This window comes from Pithys albifrons, chromosome 2, assembly GCF_047495875.1.
Source record: "Pithys albifrons albifrons isolate INPA30051 chromosome 2, PitAlb_v1, whole genome shotgun sequence".
Lineage (NCBI taxonomy): Eukaryota > Metazoa > Chordata > Aves > Passeriformes > Thamnophilidae > Pithys > Pithys albifrons.
In genome coordinates, this window is record NC_092459.1 from 22,075,459 (window position 1) to 22,090,389 (window position 14,931).

The following is a 14,931-nucleotide window of genomic DNA, read 5'->3' on the forward strand; positions in this document are numbered from 1 at the left end:
CCCTCTCGGACATGTCAAGCTTTGGTCCAGGCACTCATCATCTTGGAATTATTTTGGCTGCTCTCTATTCAGTGAGTCAGTAATCCCAGTGGGAGGTTTAATCCATCACACGGACCAGTATTTCTACAGCCAGGCAAGGAACAGTGTTTAGTGACAGCCAAGGGTTTCTGTAAAGAATTTGTTGCCAAATCTCTGGTACACTAAAAGTCTCTGATTATCTGCAGCTGTTCTTCCATCATGGTGGCCCCTCCTTGGCCTGACACAGGATGGGGCAATGCATTAGATCTGTACAAACCCACGGAATTCAGGCAGAGATCATCAAAAGTGTTTTAATGATTAAACCATGTCAAACATTAACAATGAAGTATATTCAGACGAGCCAAGGGTTTATTTCTAGCACATTTAGACAGCCTATTTTGAACATTATAGCTGCTGTACTGAGCTATGTAAAGACTCTGCAAACCAGTACCTAGAAATGAAGACACACGCACAAGCTTTGATAATGTAAACATAAAAGACACTGTCTCCTTCAAAACAAGGAATGAAAATCCAAAAGGCTAGTAGGAGAACTTATTAATTCCTTAAGAGATGTGCAAAAATTTTAAAAAAGATTTAAAAACAATTAAACATGTTAAAACTGGCATTTATATAAATATCAAAAAAACAAATAGTTAAACTTGAGCAATGACCAGCAGAATGTCTTGCACAATTCAATTTTTAAGAGCTTAATGAATAAAATATTCATAAGCCAAACTCCACCATGGCAGATACCAGAATACCAGCAATACCAGATACCAGCAACAGATACTGGCTTTGCAACTGACTCCTCGAATGTGCAAGGCAAGATTTTGCAAGAAGGAGTAACTTTAACCAGCACTCAAACCAAATCCTCAGATAACAAGCCAAAACATTACCAGTGATATATACACAACTCACATTACAGAAACAGACATTTCCAGCACATTTCAGTAACATTTAGAAAACATTAGCTATGACAAACTGTTTAAACTTGCTTGTTTGGGAAAAAACCACCTTTGTGTTAGGCACATTTTAAAAGTGAACATATGCTACATGAAGAACAGTTCAAATACCAACTTAAATACAGTCAACTCCATCAGAAAAGCATCTTTCTGTCTCCACTTTCAAATACGCTTTTGGATATGTCACAGACTTAAACAGTAGCTGCTAAAATGTGGATATGGCTATGGTAATAACACTAGAAACTCTGCCAGTTTCATATTAAAAACCACTCTTCATTTAGCATTTAAGAATACTCAGAAATAAGAAAGAGAAAAAAAAGAAAAAAAAAGTGAAAAGATGGGTCCACCCTGTATATGCTCTAAAACCTTAGAGATAATATTTAAATCTTCCTGGACTGTGTAAGCGCCAATTACTTCTACATTAGTGACATACTTCAAATAAAAAAATAAGATCTATTAAAAAGGTAAAATAACTTTTCCATCTAGTTTGTGACTGTTTAGTCAAAGCCAAATATACAAAACTAAATGCGCCATTTCCAATTTCACTGTCTCGAGTAAGAGATACGTAACATTGTGTATCACATACAGAACAGTAAAATGATCAATGGATTCTTCTAAATGACTTTTTAATAAAAAGTCAGTCAACTGAAAAGTTGAAACATACCCTAATTTTTGAACTGGTAATAAGCTTTGGGCCCTGCTTTTCAATTTAAGGCATGTGTGTTTATCTACTGAAACCAGCATCATACAAATTACCTCTACAATCACATGCATGATCTATAGTAAAAAAAATGGAGGTTTAAATAACAGTGTTTTCAAATTGTGAATCATAATTCAGCACCTATCATATTGACTAGTAAGGCAACAGCAGTGTCAGATAATATGATAATACTCCCTTCCACAGTCTATAGCAGGGTCAGTGACAGCCCAGAATTACTTTTAAACTTTAACCTACTTTTATGTTCTGTATACAGTTTCTAGGGTGTTTGCACTGGTTAAGTCCTACATAAATCACACTATTCTAGGCAGGAATAGTTACAGTAGCCATTAGAGTATTAGTGCACAACTCTCATTGTGCTTTACAATCAGATGATTTTGTTGTTGGGGTTATCAAAATGGTTTTTCAGTTTGGTCTTCAATCCTTCCTTTGTTTCCTTTGTTTCACATTGTTCTCAAGGGAAGAAAAGCTGTTTGTGTACCCGTTTGCAGTGGCCGTAGAGCCATTCTGATACTCTTTCCTCCTCGAGGATGCCTTCTTGTTGTAAGTCTAGAATATAGGGGAACACACATGGTTTTGCTTAATTAGACATAAATAACCACTTCCTCACAGTAACTCTAGAAACACAAAAGTAAACCTGCATTCATCATTTTTAAAGACCTTGTGCTGGTGGTAGAGTCTAAGAAGCTCTACCACTTCTTGTGTATGAGACTATACTACGCCTTTCATTCATCACAGCAGAATTGGTTCACTTGAAAAGAAAAAGGCTTGGCAGTATGATGATAGTGTTATGTTAATTGTAAATCAGAGACAAAGGAAGCGAATTTATGAGTAGACTATGGTATAAGAATATACTTCAAATGACAAGTGAGGAAGGAGGTTTGAGGCACTGCAGGTGACAATAACAAAGCCAGAACAAGAAGTAGGTAAACAAGAACAGTGAGGGAAGTTCAGAGACAGAAATGTGAAACGAATTTCCACTGGCCAACATGAGAATCAAAAACTAATGGGATCAGGGGAACTCTGTCTAAAAAAAAAGTGGAAAAATATACATTAATAAGCTTTTTTCAAAGGGGCTCTGTTGCCTGTCAAGATCATGTTTACCAAAATTTCTGTGTGTGAAAGGAAGTTAAATGGTTAAAAGTTAAAATATGAGTAAAATGAATGAAAAAATTCAAGTAAATTTGGAATACACTATAATGTTTAATTAGCACCTTTGTATGCACAAAATTATAGAAAACCTGGGACTGATTTTAAGAAGTACTCAAGGATCAGGTGGGGAAGCCTGCAGTGTTTCCTGACACAAATCATTCTTACCAGAACCAAAATGCTCAAATCTCTCAAAACACATTTGAAACATGTAACAGAGTTTGCTTGTTTGGGGGCAGCAGGCTGTGCTGGTTTGATTTTCTGAAGGGTACAACTTCCTACAGAGCCCGATTATGAACTGCTCAGAACAACATATACCAAGTCTGGATCTGCTCAGGCACGAAATGAGCTTTGTAGAAACCCAACTCAAAACTCTAATTTGCTGTATGAAAATTCCAAAATACAAACAAATGCCTGTAAAGGGGAATCAGAACCAGATTCCCCTGCTTACTAAAACTACTGATCATTCTGAATTACAGATACAAAACACTGGAAGATTTGAAAATAGGGAGCAGGTCAACAAGTGTAGTACTTCATGAACCACATGCATGTTAGTGGAAGATAGCAAAAGGACATTTCAAGTGTATCTTTCTGATACATGAGATACAGCCAGAAGAATGCTAGAAAGAGTTGACAAATGTTAATTTTACCTGAATATAGAAATTTGTGAAGAGGATAATCAAAGAAATCATATAAGAAATCTGAAAATACAGCCACCCCTGAGGAAATGCACATGGCCAAACAACACCACAGCTGGTCTGGAAGATTGTCAGGACGAACTGAATCTGGGGAGAGGAAAAAAAAAAAGAGAAATGGAACATATCAATGGAAGGAAAAAAAAAAATTTGTGACCAAGATATCACCAGTTATTTCCAAAACAAGTAAAAAATACATAACATTATGCCTTTAACAAGTTTATCTTTTCTGTAAAGCTGAGTTAGCAGACATTCAGACTGTGGTATTCTGTCCTTTAAGCCTGTTTATTTGATTAATATTGTTACATTTTATAGCAGTAGAGTAAGTAATACAGAATTGACTTATAAATATCCTAAGAAGCATGACCACCTTATTCCTAGTGAGAGCTCAATGGGGTTTAACTCTACCATCCTAATGAAGTTGATCTGCACCTCCCTGCTTTAGTGGCAAAAGATTTGGGGTCACTTGGTCTACACATAGACCATGCAATCCTGTCCCACAGACAGGAACTGTCTGACATGCCTCCAGTGGAAGAATTTTTGGTAAGGGCTGCAGGGAAGATGGGGGGGAGTCAGAGAGGAGGACTGGGGTCCAGTTATCCTCAATTATCTCTTTTGGAAAAACAGAGTTTGGGCTTAAGTGCTGTGAAAGACCTTAAGCAAAATTCATTCTTACATGAAGGCTACCAGATTAGGGAATGTTTATTTAAAAAGGGAAAGACTGTTTGTTCTGCTCTGCTATTTTGCTGCCCCAACAGCTATGCATGAAGAGCAGGCAAGGAAGTGAAAGCAGCTATGACAATAGCCAGGGTAGCAACCAAAGCACTGAGACACTGCACTGTGTAGCACTTGAACAACCAGGATGAAGAACTGAGCCTAAATCTGGAAGGAAAAACAAAAACAAATCCCAAACCAAGGCAACTGCCCCACCCCTCCCAGGAAAAAAATGAGCCCACAGCTAAAACACTTAGCCATTCTTTAGAGAGGAGAGTGTTAAAAAAATGACGAGGTTGAGAATCAACACTTCTGAATTGCTGGCAGCAAATGATATTAATCATCACCAGAAAATGTTATTAAAAGAATTCACAACTCTGAGAGGATGCTAACGGAGGATGGGTGGGAGGGAGATAACAAAAAAGTCTATCCCTAGGCTTCAGCTTTCTCCCCTACAAAATGGGCAAGACACAACACTAATGCACATTTCTTTGTGGTGCTCTGATATGTTGCACACATGGAAACCTGCTTCTTGTGCAGTATCACTACAACATGTGCCATGTATCTGAATTTCACTGCTCTTTTCACATCCACTACATAGCATTCAGGCTTCATCACTGTATATGTGAGAAACAATGCAAATGGATACAAGGAGTCCAACACAGAACTGCAAGAGAAAAAAATCTGCCCATTTGAAGTGCAGAAAGAGAGCAGAAATATTGAATAGTTTTTAGTAAACCATTTGCTACTGCATGCAAAAGTGAGACAGAAAAGCATTGTCCCAAAGGACTAGAATAGGCCTTGGTAGTTGTGGACTGCATTGCACTTGATTTCTGGTCTGTCATGAGCCTGACCAACCAAGCACAGGGAACAGCATGTTAGCTCAAGTGGGCCTGGAAGAAAAACTTCTCCCCCATCCCTGGCTACTGAGTCCCAGAAAATCCAGCACTGCAACTCCCAAATACATCTAGCCATACAACATGGTGAAGTGAAGAAAGATCCCACAGATCTCAGCACTGATTCATGTACATCGTCAGTCCCCAGCTCCGATGGTCTTGAAAACAGGAGCAAACAGATGTGCAGAACTGCATTTCTAAGGTGATTTAAGCACTACAGGATGTAGAAGGTACTAACCCTCATTCTCCCTTCTACCCCCTGCCAAAATTTCCTAACTCAGTGAAGACCAAAGGACCTCATCACGAATACAAGAGCCTGCTGAAGCACTGAAGAGCAAATCACTCACCAGCTGCCCCTGAGTGATGTACTTCTTCCACCACAGATAAGGACGCATTGCTGGAACAGCAGACAATCCGTAGTAGGAGTACATGAGGACATGGATAAAGCTGTTCAGTGTGGCACCAAAGTAAGCTAAAAAAAGGGCAGGGGAAAAAGAAAGTACACTGCATTATCAGGAGGGAACATGCTGTTTCATGGAACTACAAAAATAACAAGTTCAAAATGTTACTATTTAAAATATGATTTCTCTTACAAGAAAAGCAAGAGGGGTTTTTTTCCACTTTGATTTTTATTCTGCTCACCCAGTAGAGTAGCTGAGCTACTTTACAGCTGCATACTTTATACCAGCTTTCTGGTTTATTTCCTTGAGTCAATCTTTCACATCTACATTATGGTTTCTCAAGGGAACTGAAGAAGCTGGTAAAAAGGAGGCACACACATACCCAACAACTGATAGCTTCACCCATCTACTTTTAGGCTTATTTCACTTCCTTCTATGCAGGAGCATATTTTGTTATTTATAACCAAAAACCATAGGTATCTTCACAAATGCAAGTTAGCTATTTTATTTGTCCTTGTTTACAGCACCTTTAATCATTAAAGAAACTTTTAGCTTAAACTGAACTGCATAGAACTGTGATGACCAAGCATAATAAAAAGCTTGGAAGAAGAAAAACACATGCCTAGAAAAGTAGCACAAAAGTATTTTCAAGACCACACAAACACAAAACAGACTCTTAAGTGTCTGCAGTTTTCACTGCTATATAAACAGGGACTGACTTCCTTGGAGAAGAATATGTTTCCAGATGCACACTTTTTATAAGTTCAGCATTACTCACTGTTGTGCTGACAACACAAAACAAATACGAGTTTCTATGTTGTTTGGCTCAGAGAGCAGACTTCTGAGGAACACAACCTCTTGGGCTGCACTGCCAGTAGTTCACATCCATTGATTTGAAAAGGTTTCTCTTTGAGGGAGTGTTCAACAAAGCCAGTATCTATAAACTGCACATCTGAACCACAACTAAGTCATGCTAATGCAGCTCGGAATCTGGATGCCTGCTCAGTGCAATGAAAGTAGAGAATCAAAGCCAGATTGCCAGAGGTTAGCAGAATTTAGACAGGAGAGACATGGAAATCTTTCACTGAAGATGCACTTGGTCATATTCATTAGTGCTCAGGGAACAAGATTTTAAGTGAAATAACTAGTTAGTGGTATAATGAGATTAAATTAAGAAAGTAACATCTCAAGTGAACTTGACAGATACAGGGACAAGAGTCACTAATAGCCATCCTGCAGCTGAAACAACCTTCCAGTCCTGACTTCCAAAAGAGTGACTTCATTAAGAGAGTCTGCAACTACCACAAAAACAGAGAGCGCAACATTAATGGCTATCTGACCTGGGCTACTGCAGCTGACAAATGCCACACAAATTCTTCAAACTATGTAAGACATTCATTTTCTAGATGCTGTGCTGGCAGTTTAATTCCTGCAACTGTCTGCAATAGTTGCAATTCAGCAAAGCAGCTTAATATGAGACAGAACAAATCCTGCAGCTGAAGGTACCAGAGATGCTTGGTTTGACCACAAGAAAACCAAAACAAAGCCTGTGTTGCAGACATTCCCCACCATAACACAGTACTTACAGTGACCACAAGGCACCCAGTTCATAACAAACCACCAGATGTTCAGCATCGTTGCATGGTGGTAGACATGCAGAACAGTGATTTGATGATTATTTTTCCTCAAAATGAAAAAGAAGGTATCCATGAACTCAATGAGTTTGGAGAAATAGTACCACCAGAGGACACGTATGATCTGGAAAGGAGAAAGTAAGTTTTAGAACCACTTCACATTGTGGGGGCTTTCAATCCTTCTGCTATCTAAGTAATTAAAATCCATATTCTGTCCAGCACTACACTGCTGGGATGTTCTGTAATGCTTCTACCTCAGGTCTCTCTGTAGGAGATCCAAGTACAACCCCATAGCTACAGCTGAACACAGGATGACAGATTGTTTTATCAGACTGTTGCTGTGCACCTGAGGTGTCCTGGGAGAAGCAAGAAAGTATTTAACCAGAGCTGGTGCTACAGTGCTCTCTGTAAAGGAGAGGGCAGAAGTATGACTTGAAGAAATTGTGACATCTCAGAAAGAAAAGGAAAGTCATAACACACCGTGGTTGGACACAGTCTGAAGACCAGGTCCTTGTTTTTTGACCTGGGAATACTTCAAAATTTACACATAATCACCCACAAAAATACCAGTCTTGAATATACTGTAGATTAATTATTATGTTTGGCAGTGCACTGTTCATTGTATTGCAAAAGGAGAAAAAAAAGCACATAGTTTAAGCAAAATCTGCATAATCAATGATGTTCTGCTCTTCAATTACACTCAAGTGGACAATTTGAAATGTTACCAGCTCTAAGTCTAGATTATGGTACCTTCATATCAGCTTCTCCTCCACTGTGTGTATCCTGACAGAAGAAATTGTATCCTCCTTCCAATACTCCTGTCACCAGCTGAGGAAATTAAAAAAATAAACTGTTATTTGGGGAGAAGGTTGAACCCCACAACACCTGTAAACCTCCACAGTGGCTCTACCCAGACATCTGGTGTTGAGAGATGCATGGGCACTAGAGTGTGGCACTAGGTTGAACTCAAGTTCCAAGCTGTGATCCAATCATAGTGGAGGGTGAATTAATAAATTCTTCCAATTGGGTTATACCAGAGTATAAACAGGAGGCAGCACCTTATGGCCACTTATCCCACACAGATTCTCAAGAAATCTTCTTGGCTGATGATCTCATTGTTGGAGAAAGTAAACTACCAAAGTAAAGTAAATATACTTTTCTTCTGATTATTTTTGGAAATAAAAAGCTATATTTTTAAGAAATTTTAAACACAGAGATGTGACTACAATTTTCTCAGCTATGTAACACAGCAAATCTTCACGTTTGCTATCCTTAACAACTAACAATGGATGTTTCACTGCACTGTGATTCTTCCAAGATCTTTTCCAGCAATTCACTCATCCCAAGCACATTACATCCTTCCCAGTATAAGTAACTTCCTCTGCAGGATATGCCACTGTCTGCCTGACTTCCTGGCATAACAAGTAACACCTCAAACATAATGGAATTACTTTTAATAAGAGTAACAACTAGCTATTAGTCATGAGAGGATGACAGGGTGCCTGTTGTGGAGGGGCTAGCTGAAATCTCCAGAGAAGCAAGATGCAAGTTGGATATTCACATCTCACCCTTTCATGCATAGGAGATGAAGGGAGAGGCTGAGGGTGGAATGGGAGGAGGGAGCACCTGCAAGGACATAAGCAAGTTCCCCTTTAATATCTCAGCCAAAGGGATCACTGGACATAGTTTATAAAGATATTTTTCCTCTTGAGAATAGAATGAAGAGAGGAGTAGCAACTTTAGAGAATTCCTAAGTGAAAAGAAGAATTTCTAGGTATCCAAAAAAAACAGGTGAAAGGCAGGAACAGATCCTGCACAAGCAGCCTGTCTGTTTTTCACCTCATCTATGCTCCTGCAGGATGAAAAACCAGCTTTGCAAAGCTACAGTGGAAACACCCTGTACCATAAGTCATTTAAAATGATCATTTGATTAAAGGACTACAAAAACTGGTATGACTAAATCTTGCTCAGAACCGTGAATAGGAAGCTAATTTTAAAAGGTACAATAAAGGTTATCACTCAAATGATCTACCTTTGCCTAATGTTATTTCTTTCATGCCTCATTTTCCCCCTAAATTAGCTTTTAAAATACCCAGTCAGCCTAAGTCATTATTTTTGACCTTCTGAGATAGAATTATTACCACTATTCAGGGGGGGAAAAAAAAGACATCCAATTGTATCATAACATACAGGCTTGGAATTACCTCCTGTATTAGGGATAAATCAGTAGCACCCAGCCACAGGGAGAGCAGGGCACACCAGGAGTAGACCCAGGCAGTTTCTTTACCCAAGCAGCAAAGGCAAGGGAGGCATGGAAGGACTCCTCTCCCAGCCACAGGGCAGGCATGTCTGTGCAAAGGACACCAGTTTAAGACTGCTACCTTTCTGAAGCACCAGCCACGTCCTGGAGGAAGCTTTGCACCAAGCAACTCTCAGGGCACTGAGGGAAAGATTGTGCCCTTGCAAGTGCCCACCAGTCCCTCAGACAGAAGACCACATTGTGCTGTCACATGTTGTCAAGAGCTTACACGTTTTCATACAGTTCTCGGAAGTGTTAGAAATAGAAGGATACTCACATTGTTTATATTGTAATTAATCCAAACAGCATCCATCACTAATGCTGCATTCCATCAACTTCTCTCTCTTCTTACAGTGAAACCAAAAGTGCTTTTCTTGCAAGCAATATAGGTTCACCACCCAAAGTATAACACAACCACAGGTGTCTGCACGGATCCCGCCTCTTTGAAGGGAATGGCACCAGAGTGGCTGTAAGCAGTAGCTTCAGCTAAACCTGAATACTCCCTTGTTTCCAAAAGAATGTATTACATGCTCGGAGCTGTAAACCTCTCATAGCCATGGGGGTTTAAAAGACAGAAGCAAAGCAACATTTGTAGAAAATGCTAACAATTTTTATCATATAAAGAGTCATTATAGTTACAAAAATAACTTAATCCCTCCCTTTCCAGAAGGCAACTGATAGAATTCTGATTGGTAAAAAGCTGCTACAGCTGCCCACAAACTTGGTTGGTGCAATATGCAAGTAATTATTTTCCTCTGTTACCCAGCTGCTCCTTTGCCTGGCTCCACTGTTTCTTGCACCCACAATACTTCCAGCACATGCTGGAAAGCTTTGGAAAACCAATCCAGTGGGTCACTCTGAGACATGACCATGAATGGCTCCCAAATAGCTCCATTATGCACATGTGTAGCAGCCACAGGGCGGTGCTCACCTGCCACCACAAAACCAATAAGGAGGGGTCAGACATTGCCAGCTAGTGCATTCAAGTTCTTGCTCATGCTTGTGGTGGGTCTGCTCCATCGATGGCCATAGTTTCCAATGCCATCTTATAGCCACTGTACAGCAGGTCTGAAACTTGCCCAACAACAGCCTGGTGGCTCCTCAGCCAACCCACCCTTGAGATAACCTTTTCCTGCCTGCTGTCCCGAGGAAGTCCTCCATCTCCAGGTTGGCAGGAGCCCAGGCTCGAGGTCACTTTTATGCTCAAGCAACTCACCTTTCTTCCCCTGCACTGAAATGTTCTTTTTTCATTATTATTTTCATTTTGCAATTCCATTGCTGAATTCTTTAAAACACTGCGGCATGATTTTTATCACCTCTGCTATCAAAATAAACCAGCACACTAACACCAGTCTGACTGGGCTGTAGGAGAGGTGCTACTGGGGAGGATTTTGTTTTTTCTCATGATAGGACTGAAGTATGAGCCTCACTGGAGACAGGCAGATAAGGGACCCAGCACTGCATCACTCTGTCAAGGCATGATGGGTTTATGAGCTTCAAAATAGAGCTAGATTAGAGTGAAGAGAAACAGAAGTTCACATGTCTGATCAGAGAAAGCAAATGCCTGCAGAGATATGAGTTTTATCTTTACATGAACGCAGTTGTTCCAGGACAGAGATAAGGTAGACAAAGAAAGCGGAGAGGAAAGAGCAGCCTAGCTGCCACCTGTGGCTCATGTGCCATGGCACCTCTTCACAGAGTCCCATCTTTCCTAAAACAGGGTGTGGATCTTCGGATGCTTTTCCTAGAGCATATGCAACACCTCCCTCCCTCATCAAGAAAACCCAAGACTTTTCTCAGACCAATTCAGTGGGGAATTAATTTTTCAGATGAAGAAAAAAGACAGTAAAGAGATCACTTAAGAGCTCATTCACCTGTTTTCCCTGATATAAGCCTTGGTGGTTCAGATCACTTGGTTAGTTTTACTGACAAAAATCCCCCAAATAACATAGGTCTCTGTGCCATGTAACTGGGTAGCTGGCACTCTGTGGCTAAATTACCCAGGTGAGACCTGAGCAGAGGCACAGGCTTTACTTACAGACTTGCAGGACAACTTGACTCGTGATCTCGACACAGAGCAGCGACACAGAGCAGCGACACAGGTGGAAGCAGCGTTACCTCTGCTGTTTCAGCTGCTCTCACGGCTCCTTGAGACACAGCCATGCCAGCCAGCAGGAGATCAGCCCATCATCTCCTGTAGCCCCTCTGCCAGCTGCCCTGCCACACACCTTCTCTGCCGCACAAGAGGCCACCTCTGCTGCCCCTGCCTGACACAGGAGTGTTATTTCTCCTCAACACCCAAGCACTGCAGATTTTTACATAATGAAACATGGTTTGTCCCTAAAGAACACTTCCTCCTCCTGAAGTATGGGGAGTGACAGATCAGCCTGGAGAAGACTCTCACACTGCCCTAGACCTGCCTTGCCTTTTATACTGCCTGGGACAAGTGCAGTCCACTACTTTGTTCTGCTAGTCCCAAAGCCTGGTCATTAAATACCCAAACAAGTTACAGCAAGTACACACAGAAACTATTAGGAATTCCAAATAAGTGGTCTATGTTTTCTAGTGATTTTAGTACAAGGTTGCATTATTTTTCATCGGTAGGCCAAATGGTGCAAGTATACAATACCTAGAATTATATAAATCCTACAATGCAAATTCTCCCCATGTTATTGTTTACAAACATTCAGATGTAATAATCAGAAAACCAAGCGGATCATCCTTTTAATCCTAGATGGGAGGATGCCTCACTAGAACATCTTGTTTTGGTCATATAATATGTAAACTAAGCTGTGATGCCATGAATCATGATCTGAATCACCACAGCTGTAACTCAGGAAAAACTCCAAAGCTGGGTTTCAGGTGTATTGTACAGAAGCTATTAAAGCAACCTCTTTTTAGACAGGCTACTAAACAAGTTCCTAAATGGTGATGTTTTATGACTTTCCTCAGTAGGACTGAAAAAAATTTAATCAAACTGAAACTCAAAATAACAAGAAAGAGAACAGGGAGATACATAAATTTTTTGAATGCTGCTCATCACCATTTTGTTTTAAAAGCAAGTAAGTGCCCAGTAAAGTGCTACTGATACATGGCTAATCCTTTAAATCTGAATTTCCAAGACGGAATAGATCAGAGTGAGGGCATCACATGCTGTGTGTGCACTAACAGAGGTAACTGTGTAGGCACTTCAGCTACAGAATACACCTGAAGGTTCAAGAACCTGATTTTTTCCCTATGCCCTTTGGCTCTCTCCCTGCAAACATCAAGCAACGTGGTGCTATGCCAGCACAAGACTCTGCTTTGCAGCATTTTTAGGGGATCAGTACCTTGTTGCAGAGCATTGATTGTCCTCATATCCAGCTGGTAAGTGCTGCCAACCACATTTCATTGCTACAATCATGAGTTTAATAATCTTCATAATGCTCTGGCTTCACATATGCCCATTTAAAAGAACAATACTAATGAACACATCCATGTGGATGTTAGATTAAGAGCAACACTCACTTTGATGTAAAGCATTTCATTATATAGGAAGAAGGAGCTTTAATATTCACTGTATTTTAGTTGTCTCACTGCTTCACATATAAAAGCTATTCATCTGGTTACAAGTATGAGGACTTCTTTGGCATATAATAGTAAACAGTTCTTTCTTGGTAACCAGCAGTTTAATGTTAGCAAAAAAAAGGCATTTATAAAATCAACAGTTCAGGTATTTCCTCTTATTTAAATTTATCAGAAGGTTTTGTAACATGGCAAAATGTTACAGTAATTTGGAAACTATGAGTGCTATTCCAAGTATTCAAAGAAAAAAGATTGGCTGTCCTGAGAGTTCTATCCACACTTGGTACAACTGAGGGAAAGTCTACACTTATAAACCCTAAGTAATATAACTGGAGGTTAAAACAATAGATTATTACATAATTGTAAATAATATCTGCATAAAATAATGCAAATGTACATTGAAGTCCACATTAACACTAAGTTTAGACAAGTTAAATACATTGACAAGTATTTTTTTCTGCATTTTAACATCCTGACAGGGAGGTTAGAAAGGTAAGCACACCAAGAAAACAAGTTGTTCCAAGTACCTACTGAATTCAAACCTGCTCCCAATGTAACAATGAGATATCAAAGTTCTTAATAACCCAACTCAGTAATTGCTGATTAGACAATTCACTACACAAGAGAAGTAACATCACATTTAAATCACTTCGTCTCTCAACACTCACCTTGCAAGCACTGTAGAATTAACTACAAACTTAAAGGAGAATTATAGCTTATATACACTTCTAGTTTTAGCACCAGCTTGTATTCGAAAGGAGCATATTGAAAGAATTGAACAGAGGATGTTGAAAATTAAATATCTCCTTACAGGAAGGAGAAACACTTTGGTTAAAAGCAGTCCAGAGTATTCTGTACATTAAAGCAACACAGTAATTTTCTGACCACATTGTTATTTAGACTACCATAGTTTTTCATTATCACTTGAATACGAACATACGGTTTTGAGTAAATGCAGCTAAAGGGCTCTCTGAGAAGTGGAAAACTTTACATTGCCTAAATCTTTGGGTTTTTATGAAAGAAAATAAGTCCACAGAAAGTTCAATTCATTTGTATGTTTAGATTTTAAGTTCCAAGAAACATGAATCACAACGAGGTCATTTCAGCAACTTTTTTTTCCCAGCAAGAGTATGCAAAACAAGCTATTGAGAGCTTACTTAAATAGATGTGAGGAGTGCATGATTAAACACAAGCAATAAAACACGTTTTCCTGTCCAGATCAAGCTACAGTTTTGCTATGAAGTACTTTGCACAGTCCACCAGCACAATCACATTGAACAAGACTTCTAAGACTGAGGGAGCAGCCAGATTCATGCTGAAGGATCAGGCCTTCACTTCCATTGAGGAAAATGCATTTCAAACATTGTAACCAAAGTCAGCAAGGACGTTTAAGGCAAGGTTTCACACCATCCTTACAGGAAACACTACGACTACAGTTTTCTCCCCAGAGAAGTGACACTGAAAACAGCTGCAATACTGCAAATGCTACACCAAGTTTAGGAGCACTGTCCTCAACAAGTCAATATAATTAAAACAGATACTGCAAAATAGCCCAACCCCTTCTCTTCTCTTACCTCATAAAACATATACAGAGAAAGCAGTGTAAGTCCAAGGTTGTAGACCACTAGAATACCCCTGCATGAGAATGGCTGCTTATTCCTCATGTATTTTGGTCCCAGCCAAACAATTAGTAAGTACAAGACTGAGAAGATAAAGGTAGGTGTGTAGTTTTCCAGAAGAGGCCATCCTTTTACTCTGGGGTCTGAAACGAACAAACAAAAACACACAAACACTTAAGATTTTGTAAGGGGAAGAATTCAAAGCATACAAAAAGAGCTGTAGCCAAAATGCTTCCAGCACTGCAATACCAGAGAAAGATGA

General features: G+C 39.7%; 1 protein-coding gene across 2 annotated transcripts in view; it reads right to left on the bottom strand.

The window, feature by feature from the left end:
• Positions 1-315: 315 nt before the first annotated feature.
• The window catches only part of ELOVL5 (ELOVL fatty acid elongase 5), a 38,418-nt gene continuing 23,802 nt past the window's right edge, over positions 316-14,931 (bottom strand). For both annotated transcript variants that reach the window (XM_071548479.1, XM_071548480.1), the window contains exons 3-8: positions 14,625-14,812; positions 7,938-8,015; positions 7,140-7,311; positions 5,500-5,624; positions 3,498-3,632; positions 316-2,247 (exon numbers count right to left, since the gene is read on the bottom strand). In XM_071548479.1, the coding sequence (XP_071404580.1) occupies positions 2,116-2,247; positions 3,498-3,632; positions 5,500-5,624; positions 7,140-7,311; positions 7,938-8,015; positions 14,625-14,812 (830 nt within the window). In that variant the 3' untranslated portion in view covers positions 316-2,115. The remainder of the gene's footprint in view (positions 2,248-3,497; positions 3,633-5,499; positions 5,625-7,139; positions 7,312-7,937; positions 8,016-14,624; positions 14,813-14,931) is intronic.